The sequence below is a fragment of the Vipera ursinii genome, assembly GCF_947247035.1.
Source record: "Vipera ursinii genome assembly, chromosome: 10".
In the NCBI taxonomy this organism is placed as follows: Eukaryota; Metazoa; Chordata; class Lepidosauria; order Squamata; family Viperidae; genus Vipera; species Vipera ursinii.
The window spans coordinates 22483706-22493949 of NC_139520.1; the positions used below are offsets into that span (position 1 = coordinate 22483706).

The following is a 10244-nucleotide window of genomic DNA, read 5'->3' on the forward strand; positions in this document are numbered from 1 at the left end:
GATGATGACTCTTTATATGAGGAATTAGGCTGCAATTTTCTATATTCCCAGATATGTGAAAGACAGCTAACATTTCCATACACGTAATGCCTCACATTTGCAAATTGCTCATCCCTTGGAAACTTGCAGTATCAGCGGAAAGGGCTGGCACAAGTCCCATCATTGCTTGCTTTTCAAAATACCAAAAATAATTGTCCAAGTCTCCACTTTTATTCACTTTACAGAGTTCTTGATATCCTATCATGATTAGAGGAGGGCTTTGTCTGGAATTGATAGAAATTAAAAGCCTTTGATCTGCCCACCCCCACCCCGTTTTTAACAGCCTTCTGATCTGGAGTCAGAGAAAGCCGTTTCCAGTTATAAAATACAATGTTTCCTTAAAAGCTATAGATCACTGACAGGAAACTCTGGAAAAGGCCCTGGAATTTAGCATCTCTGCCTGGCCAGGAAGATAACAAACAGAATATTTCTTCTAACCATCAAAACAATATTTCCTGCCTTCTCATGGTCATAAAAACCTATTTCATTCACCTCAAAGGATAAAAAATGTATATAAACCTTGCTGATGTGCCAGTCTGCTGTCAGCTGTTCCAGAAACAAGCTTTGCATAGTTTCTCACCCAAATAAAATAAAGAACCTTATTCCCAAGGAGCTGCTTTTTGCGTCTTCTTTCCTTGGAGAAAGAAACCTAATGCAAGATCTCCATGCAGCTTTAGCACCTCCCTGTTAGAAAATGGAGCCCGTCTGGGTCCGTGCCTACCTTCTCTCTTGCTCTCCCAGCCTTCTATTGACCATCAGTAGTAAGAAGCATTTTTATATTTCCTCCCTAAAATTGCTAAGAAGAAAAGGGCAAAAGGGTTATCCCTAAGATCATCACTGGGCCTTCTGATGAACTCCCTGACACCAGGACCATCCAGGAGTCCCAAGATCATGGCTTGTTCACTGTGCACTCCAGACCCAGCACAGTGGCTGCTTGTCAGAAGAGCAAGACAGAGAGTGCTGAAGATGGTCAGGAGACAGGCAGCCGGGTCCCGGAGCCTCCTTCAATAAATGGAAATCCAACTCCATGGCCACATGTGGAGGCAGGGGATGAGGAATGACAAAGCTTAGCTAGGTGTAAATGAGGGAGCTGTAACTTCTCTTCCAAATAGGCGTATGTGTTAAATGCCATAATAATTCCAGTCACTAACAGATATGTTATCTGCATGGGCAAATTAATATTGGGAATATAATTTCAGGTGCTGTCCTACTTTTACAATTTCTTTACTTCCTAAAGTGGGTAAGGGGCTTCTTGGCATGTGCGTTCCCATCCAAGGCTGCTCCATCAGGGAGCTGGGATGGAGGAAAGGTGGTGGGACCAAAAGGTGATCCCTGCTTTTGAGGAAGAAGGAAAAGGCCCACTGCCTCGGGGAGCGGGGAGGCTGCTGCTTCTCTCTGAAAGAGAAGGCTTCCCAGTCCAACTGCCCAGGGCAACGGCTGCCCAGCTCCCAATCGCCCCGTTTTGGACAGGCGGGTGCAGTGTCAGCGACCCCTCCCGGCTGGCAGGCGGGGCCAGGCTCGGCCTGCGCGGAAGCAGGCGGGACAAAGGGAAGAGCATGGCGGAGCAGGAGCCGGAGCCTCTGCGCCTGAAGCGGCTGCGCGGCGGCTTCTTCGCGGTGCCAGCTGCCCACCGGGTGAGCGGACCCCGCTGCCCGCGCGCCCTTCGCGCTCCCTGCTCTGCCCTCCTCCCCGCGCCCGGTCGGGCGGGCGGATGGAGCCCGCGCTCACCTGCCGGCGCCGGCTCGGTCAGCGCTGCATCCGGGACAGAGCTGCCCCCCTTCCCCCCCGCCCCGCCCCCGCCCTACCCAGGCGGCAGAAACCGCTTCTCACCGGCTCTCCTTTCAGCTGGGCAGATGCCGGAGCGTCAAGGAGTTTGAGAAGCTCAACCGGATCGGGGAAGGGACCTACGGCATCGTGTGTGAGTCCCGCCTGGGGGGGGTCTGCCTGCCGGGCTGGGAAGCGTTTGGGGCAATCCCCGCCCCGGCTCCCTGGGCGACCCGGGTTGGGCCTGGACAGGCTTCCGAATTCCCCTGTGCCGCCCGCTTCTCCGGGGAAAGAGCGCTTACTGGCCTGGGGTGTTACCCGGAAGCCCCAATCTCCGTGAAGCAGGCCCGTTCCCAGAGACGCGATGAGGCCGGCAGAGCCACCTAAACAAAAGGCAGCGGTTCCTTTGTGAAATGCGCTCGGCGGGACCGGGAGGAGAGGGTCGCGCTTCCTGGGAACTTAGGCTGTCCTGCCGTTTCAGATCGTGCCCGAGATACACAGACGGGCGAGATTGTGGCTCTGAAGAAAGTGCGGATGGACAAAGAAAAAGATGGTGAGCAGAGCGGGCTTCTCGCAGGCCTGACCCCGGGAGTAGCCCCAGCAGCACCCATCTTAGCTGGATCCTCTCCCCCGCAGGGATCCCCATCAGCAGCCTGCGAGAAATCACCCTGCTGCTGAAGCTCCAACACCCCAACATCGTGGAGTTGAAGGAGGTGGTGGTCGGCAATCACCTGGAGAGGTAATTCCTGGGCAGATGGGCACAGAGTCTCCTTGCTGCCCTCTTACCCAGCCAGGACTTGGTGCTCTCTGCCCTGGGCTGGGAGGGCAGCAGGTCCACCTGATGGGGGGAAAGTGCAAACATTGCAGAAAGTGCGGAGGTGGGGGGGGGCTTCTCCTTCGCTCTTTAAGCAGAGGAAGAAGAAAAGGGAAGCATCATCCTGCCTGCCTGTCCTTGAGGCTCTTGGAGCAGGATTCTTCTCCTGGCTGCTGCAAGAGTCGTGCCTGCCTCCAATTCCCCTTGCAGCATTTTCTTGGTGATGGGCTACTGCGAGCAGGACTTGGCCAGCCTCCTGGAAAACATGCAGGCTCCCTTCTCGGAAGCCCAGGTGTGTCCGCGGGGGGAGGTGCATCGGTGGCGCTTTGTGGTGGTGATGCCACACTGGAGCAGAGCCCAGATGGTTGGGGGAATGGCTTTCATCCCCAATACAGGTAGTCCTCTACTTACGACCACAAGTCAGCCCAAAATTTATGTTGCTAAGTGAGACATTTGTTAAGTGAGTTTTGCCCCACTTTACAAACTTTCTTCCCTCAATTGTTAAGTGAATCACTGTAGCTGTTAAGTTAGTAACCTGGCTGTTAAGTGAACTTGGCTTCCCCACAGACTTTGCTTGTCAGGTCACAAAAGGGGATCCCGTGGCCCCTCTGGGACACTGCAATTTTAATAAATATGAACCAGTTGTCAAGCTGATCCAAATTTTGATCAGATGACTATAGAGATGCTGCAATGGTCATAAATGTGAAAAACGGTCATAAGTCACATTTTTCAGTGCCATTATAACCTTGAACGGTCAGTAAACGAACTGTTGTAAGTCAAGGACTGCCTGTAGCTGTCCCAACTTTTAGAACTGGGCCAACATGGCAGGGAGGTGCATGTTCCAGTGTGTGCAAGGTATTAACAGAGGGCATTGCCTGGTATACTGGCAGGAGCCAGAGCTTTCAAAATGGAGATAAAATACAAGAAAATTACAGAATGAATCCAACCAAAAACAACAGTGGGGCAAGGATCCGAAAAGCGCATTTTAAAACTTCACCTGATGCTCCAAAGACTACAGTGCAGAGTCGCCTTTGGGGAAGGGGTGGTGTCAAGGCACAGCCTGGCAAATTGATGTGCGATCTGCTTTGTCTGAAGGGGCCTAATTTGTTCACACATTCCCAAACATGGTTTGCCTGGTGTGGGACAGGATGACTGGCACAATGTACGTGATGCACGTGCAGCTTCTTAACAAAAGCTTCTCCTGCTGGCATCCAGCACGGGACAGGTGGGTCAGAGGCCCTCTGTGGATACTCCTTTGTTTGCCCGCCTCCCTACAGGTGAAGTGCATCATTCTCCAGGTTCTCCACGGTCTCCAGTACCTTCACAACAACTTCATCATCCACAGGTGAGAAGGGCGGGGATGGGTCAAGCAAGAGCAGGGAGCGGTGCTAGCACTGGTGGCCTGAACTCAGGCAAGCCCAGTCCCCACCCACCCACCCTTCTACATATCTGTGTTTCGTCAACTAACAGGGACCTTAAGGTGTCCAACTTACTCATGACTGACAAAGGTTGCGTGAAGACAGGTGAGTCTTTGGCGACAGCATCTCAAGTGCCACGTGCTCAACTCGGTTGCTGGACACATAAAACAGCAAGTCCCTGACCTCTCTGTGCCGCCTTCTCTTGCAGCGGACTTTGGGCTGGCTCGTGCTTACAGGGTTCCCCTGAATCCGATGACTCCAAAAGTGGTGACACTGTGGTGAGCTGGTTCGACCCCTTTCCCGGGGGGGCACCGCTGGCCTCCTTCCGGTACAAGCAGGCTGAAAACTCTCCTGTCCGGAGTGCCCTCACTCTTTCCTTCCCCTTGCAGGTACCGGGCTCCTGAGCTCCTCCTAGGCACCACCACACAGACCACGGCCATCGATATGTGGTGAGGAAAAAAGACCCCCAACCTCTCCGAGCACTGGGGGGGGGGAGGTGAGCCAAACGCTTTTCTGCAGGGCTGCATTGCAGGAATCGGAAGAGCGGACGGAGGGTGTCCAGGGGGGTTGCTGGGTGAGGGTCTCGACACTAACCCCACATCTGCCCTGCAGGGCGGTGGGCTGCATCTTGGCGGAATTGTTGGCCCATAAGCCTCTGCTGCCTGGGAGCTCCGAGATACAGCAGGTTGACCTGATTGTGCGTCTGCTGGGCACTCCAAACGAGACCATCTGGCCCGTGAGTCCTTTCCGTCCGCTGCCCTTCCTTCCTTCCTTCCTTCCTTCCTTCCTTCCTTCCTTCCTTCGTGCACCGTCTTTGCTCCGGTGTTCACAATGAAAACACAATTCCCACATTACAGTTTGTTTGGGTTGCCTTAGCATGCAGGCTGAGGAATTCTGGGAATTGAAGTCCACACATCTTAAAGTGGCCGATCCAGATGATGCCTCTATGAGCTAAGCTGCAGGCGGCAGCCAAAGATTCGCTTCTGGGTGTGTCCCCCCCCCTTTTCCAGGGCTTCTCCAAGCTGCCCCTGGTGAGCCAATACACCCTCCGCAAGCAGCCCTACAACAACCTGAAGCACAAGTTCGCCTGGCTGTCCGAGGCCGGACTTCGGCTCCTGAACTTGCTCTTCATGTTCGATCCCAAGAAAAGGTAAGTGGCCTTGCCTGCCCTGAATCCCTTTGGGGGGAGCCGCTCTGCCTGCCTCCAGCAGACTCCCAGCCGTCCAGTTAAGCTGAAAAGCTGCCCACCTTGACCGACCCCCCCCCGATTTCACGGGGGCTGCCCAACAAGGAAGATGTTGTTGGTTCCCCAGAATGGGGCTATTCAACTTAGGCCTTCCAGGGAGGGGGCAGCAGAGTGGCTGCAGGTCAGGCTTGGCAAGGGGGGCCAGGAGGAAGGGGTCCTTCACTGCCACATTTCCTTCACAGAGCAACAGCTGGAGACTGCTTGGAGAGCTCGTACTTCAAGGAAAAGCCGTGGCGTGAGTGGCCCCCGAGCCCCCTTCCTGCAGGCAGGGCCCCCTCCTCCTTCAGGGCCTGAGCCCTCTTTTCCCTTCCAGCCTGCGAACCGGAGCTGATGCCCACTTTCCCCCATCATCGCAACAAGAGGGCCGCCCCGAGCACGGGAGGGGAATGTCTGGGCAAACGTCGCAGGCCCTGAGATGGTGGCTTTGGAGGGCACCTCAAAGGTAGGGCAGGCTCACAAAAGAACAGGCAGAAGCGGGTCTTTGCATTCACGGTATTTTCAAGGATGCCAACACAAACGTCAAAAGTAGGTCAAATCAGGGCATTGCCCCATTAAAAAACTAGATAAAATGTACATTTTAGTTATCTATTCTCTGGTTAAATCTGCATACAGATTCTGCATTACCTTAAATGGCCCATTTTGTTTCCTCCCTTCACAAGACCAAAAGAACCGGGAATGCCTTTTTGAAGAGGGGTGTGTGTGTGTGTCTGCCTGCCTCATCTGCAGTCAGTTCTGCTGTCACCCATGCCTGTTTTCTGCAGTGCGCTTTTCAGGGGCTGGAGAAGGCCCAGCCACGCAGGCCCTGTCTGGAGGAAGATGGCTGTGGGTCCAGGACCCTCTTGCTCTTCGTGGAGACTTGCGTCAGCAGCAAAGCGCCACCCCCCTCCTCTGCACCCTGGAGGGGATCCTCAGTCCTTCCACCCTGCGGCTAAAGGTGGCAGCTCAGCCTCAGCCCCCCAGGAGCAGCCAGATCCTTTTCCTCTCTCAGCTGTCAAAAACAAGCAGCCCAAGCAAAGCATCCCTGCTGGAGCAGTGAAGATGGGAGAAAACCTCCAAGTTAAAGGGCAGGTGGGAACCATCAGCACCACCCGGCAGACCTCAGGATGCCTCCCAAGGAACTGCTTCTCGCCCTGGCTCGGCTCCTTGACCACTTTGGAAGAAGGGCCCTCGTCTCAATAAAGATTTTTCTACCTGAGAACTGCTGGGTGCCTTGTCAGTTGGGGTACGAGAGATGCCCAGGCCCCAAGTGGCTCCTGTGGGAAATGGGAGGCTGGGCCAAGCCCCAGCAGCTCCATCTCCAGATGCTTCTTTGCCCTTGCCCCACACTGCGCAACGGCTGCATAGGGCACTGCTCCAGCTGCCTGCTTCCTCTCTGCTCCCAGGCTGTAAATAGGGTACTTGGGGGTGGAAGAGACTCACCAGCTGCAACTACCCTCCTTCACAGGCAGACACATAAGCCACCCCGCCCACTGCGCCGAGGCCTTTCTGCTTCCAAGAATGAAACTCTGGCAACTCTGCAACTCACAAGCGGAAGCCACCCACCTCTCATGCCCATTGGCCTCCCTGAGCCCATCTGCCAGAGGGAATTTGGCCAGGGCCCCCCAAAATGGCACCTGAACTCACTCGGGAAACAGGAGGTGACACCTGCAGCCATCACCAGAGAACCGCTGCTGCTCTTCCCTTGGCCTTGGGCCCAAGAGCCTGGTCTCTGCTGCTTTCCAGGCCACTTGGCCAGGGGTGGGGGGTGGGGACAGCTATTCCTGTTGTGATGCTTGGGCAGGTCCAAGGGAGCCTCTTCTAGAGGGGCCGGAAGGGTCCAGATATCTAGAAAACCGGGTAGCTTTTAGTCAAGTTTATTACAACTCCATCTTTCGTAAGACATCAGCAAAGTGACCGCTACCACAGGGTCCATTCTGGGTTTGTAAAAATGCTGCCAGCAGTTCCTGCCTAGCTTGCTGCTTGAGCAGGGGGCTCTTCTCTGCCTTCTGCAGGGGTTCACAGAACAAACCAGAGCAGCCTCCGGCCACACAGATCCCAGAGTGGGCGGAGAGTGGCCGAATTTTGGAATGTCCAAAAGGGCTTCACAGGAGAGACGTGCATGCAGATATCCAATCCTAGAAACCAGGGACCCTGGCGAGGTCTGCTCCCCACCTGCCACCTCCAGGCTTCATGGACTTGGCCCTCCATCAAACCTGGACAAAGCCATCCCGGCCAGGTCTGCTCTGTTAGAAGTGTGGGGGGGAGGGCTCGCTTTTGACTCTGCCCTGCCACAGGCCGGAGGAGGGAAGCAGGCTTGGGGGGGTGCGATCCTCAAAGGCCTCGCAGGCTGGGGGGCTCTGCGTTCCAAAGCCCAGCCGGGTGTCCCAATCCTACTGCCAGGACCCTCCTCCCTCCTGCAGCAGCCTGTCCACCTCTGTTCGTTGCAGCCACAGGCGCTGCTGCTTCTCGCTCTGCAGCTCTTCCACAAGGTGGTGATGGTTCCGGCAGACTTGAACCCCGTCGCAGCTGCTGACGTGCAGCAACCGGCAGGTGTTGCAGCAGGAGCAGGGCAGGGCCCCCGGGAGCAGGCAGGAGTGTATCTGGTAGCGAGCCGGCTCCGGGCTGAGTCCCTGAGTGCTGTTGTGCAGGCTGGCCAGGCTGAGGTGGGGGCTCCTGGGCTGCCTGGACGGAGGAGAGGCCGGGCAGCTCGTCCCCTGCGAAGAGGGGTCGGAACTCTCGTAGCCCCCCAGGCCAGAGAATAGGAATGAACTCCCTAGCTGAGCAGGGAAGTCCATCTCGGAAGTCCTGCTAAGCTCCCGCCTCAAGGAGATGAAGGAGAAGGAGGTGGTCAGGTCGGGCTCCTCGGAGCCCAGGAGTCCGTTGCCACAGGAGGACTCCCGGCTCCAGGGGGGCTCGCTTCTGCACTCTGCCGGCGGCCGGGGGCTCCGCCTCAGGAGCCTGGGGCTGCCGCACTCGCTGAGAGAGGCGGCTTCCTGGCCCCAGAGCGGGTTTCCTGCAGGCTCCCTGTAGCAGCTGTGCCCTTCGGTGCTCTCGCGGTAGAGATCGAGCCCGGCAGCCGGGTCCGAGCGAGCCTCGCGGCTCTGGGGCCACCGCGTCACGCTCTGCAGCTTGGCCACACACCGCTCCAGGCTGCCCCGGGCCTCCTTTCGAGCCTTCAGCAGTTCACCGGGCGGCACCACCCGCGGCTCCAGTTTTTCCACAATTTTTGCCAGGATCTCGCACTCCACCCTGGCTGCAAAGAAGCAGCAGGCTGCACAAAGCAGGTTGGCACTCGGCGGCAGTCGGGAATTCACCAGGTGCAGACGGTCTTGCTGCACGTAGCCCAGTCGGCGGAAGCTCCGGGCAAGGTCAGCCTCTGGCAGGACCCCCTGAAGGACGTGGACGTAGACCCCCGAGAAGGTCTGCAAAGAAAGGTGTCCATCAGCCCCTGACCGTTCCAAGCCCCCTCCTTTGTTGCCTCCCCCAGCCCAAAACAGAATTCACCTTAATGGTGGCAAATTCTTTGCGCCAAGGGAAAAAGTACAGATTGACCGCGGCCAGCTCCAGCACCTCAAAGGCCCTGCCCAGATCCCGGAGGGCGCCCGTCAGGTCCAAGTGTCCCCGCAGGGCGGCGGCCAGCGTGGCCAAGGTGTCCTCCCCATCCAGGCTGCCGTGAAGCTCCGGGTCCTCCAGAAGGTGATGCCAGAGCAGCTCCTTCAGGGAGGCATCGCTGCAGGCCCCGACCTGGCCCCGGCGGAAGTCCCTCTCCAGGCACCGGCGATACTCCTCCCGCAGCCCCGCTCCGGGCTTCATCCTGCGGCGGGGAAACGCCCCAGCCCGCCCGCCCGGGGCAGCGGGGGAGGCGGGAGGGAGGGAGGGGCTCTGGGGCCCGGGAGGAGAGAGCCCAGGGGCAGCCCCAGGGCCCCTCCTCTGCCCCGGCGGGGAAGCTGCGCCGCTCACCCTCCGGGCCGGGCCGGCCTCTTCCTCCGCCCGCCCGGCAGCTGCCCAGACGTGCCCGAGGGCGCGCGCGAGGAGGGGCGCCGGGCAGGGCCGGAGGCTGCGAGCAGAGGCGGAGCAGCCGCCGCAACAAAGGGGGTTGCCGGGGCAGGCGCCGAGGGGGCGGGCGGAGCAGCGGCCCCTTCCCCGCCCCCGCCGGAGGAAGCGCCCGGGACTCGGCGGCTCGTCGGGCCCGCCCGGCGCCGGACCGTCGCCAGCCCCGCCGCGGGGGCCTCGGGCTGCGGCCTGGGCGGAGGGAGGGCGCCGCTGGGGCGGGCCCGCCGGTTGGGATTCGAACTCGCGCCCCGCCGCCGCCCGCTCGACGGTCCCGGCCGCTCTCGCGCCGGCGCCCCCGCCGCTTCCGGCCCCGCCCGCTCAGGAGGAGGTGGCGTCACGCGGGGCATCCCCTCCCCCCCCGGCGCTCGCGGGCGCAGCCGCTCCTGGGGGCGGGGCGTGTCCGGGGGGGGGAGGCGCCCGTTCAGTGGGCGGCTCCGCTCGGCGAGGCCCCGCCCTCCCGCCGGCCGCCCAGCCCACCGAGGGGGAGCGGGCCTCGGACGCAAGGCGGCGGCGGCCTCGCCAGGGGACGAGATGGCGCGAGAAGCCACCCGCGCGAGGGATCCTCCGAACGCCGCCGCCGCCGCTGCTCCCCGCGGAAGGCCAGGCTTCGCGGCCGAGGCTTGCTGCTCACGCCGCCCCTGCGTCGCCCCCACCCGGGGCTCGGTGCCTGGTTGCGAAGGGGGTTCCGCTCCTGCACCGCCCTTCCCGGCTGCAGGATGAGGGGGAAGCCGTCTGCGGGGTGGCGGGTTCGGCTGCAGAGGCCCCCCCAGAGCAGCCCCGCCCAGCTGGGGAAGCGTCTCCGGGGTCAGCCCCGCGGGCGGTCGCTGTTGCGGTGAACCAGCCCGAGCGGTCCAAATGACTGCCCCTCCCAGGGCAAGCCCGCCGGGGCACGGCTGCCCACCCACCATCCCAAGAAGCACAGCCGACCGAG

The 10244-nt window shown here is 59.4% G+C and overlaps 2 protein-coding genes across 4 annotated transcripts; one reads left to right on the forward strand and one right to left on the reverse strand.

The window, feature by feature from the left end:
- The first annotated feature begins 1581 nt into the window (after window positions 1-1581).
- On the forward strand, window positions 1582-6233 carry CDK10 (cyclin dependent kinase 10). 2 transcript variants are annotated; one of them, XM_083370417.1, is made up of 14 exons: window positions 1582-1673; window positions 1885-1957; window positions 2285-2356; window positions 2440-2542; window positions 2828-2909; window positions 3895-3962; window positions 4088-4140; window positions 4244-4313; window positions 4425-4484; window positions 4648-4771; window positions 5046-5185; window positions 5464-5516; window positions 5595-5723; window positions 6043-6233. In XM_083370417.1, exons 1-13 carry the CDS (start codon window positions 1596-1598, stop codon window positions 5693-5695), a joined length of 1077 nt encoding a protein of 358 aa, XP_083226543.1. In that variant the 5' UTR covers window positions 1582-1595; the 3' UTR covers window positions 5696-5723; window positions 6043-6233. The 2 variants fall into 2 exon arrangements, with proteins under 2 accessions (XP_083226543.1, XP_083226542.1); XM_083370416.1 differs by having other exon boundaries at window positions 5941-6167.
- On the reverse strand, window positions 5757-9640 carry SPATA2L (spermatogenesis associated 2 like). 2 transcript variants are annotated; one of them, XM_083370406.1, is made up of 2 exons: window positions 8831-9640; window positions 5757-8682 (listed from the first exon to the last, which is right to left on the reverse strand). In XM_083370406.1, exons 1-2 carry the CDS (start codon window positions 9071-9073, stop codon window positions 7651-7653), a joined length of 1275 nt encoding a protein of 424 aa, XP_083226532.1. In that variant the 5' UTR covers window positions 9074-9640; the 3' UTR covers window positions 5757-7650. The 2 variants fall into 2 exon arrangements, with proteins under 2 accessions (XP_083226532.1, XP_083226531.1); XM_083370405.1 differs by having other exon boundaries at window positions 8765-9639.
- Window positions 9641-10244: the final 604 nt, after the last annotated feature.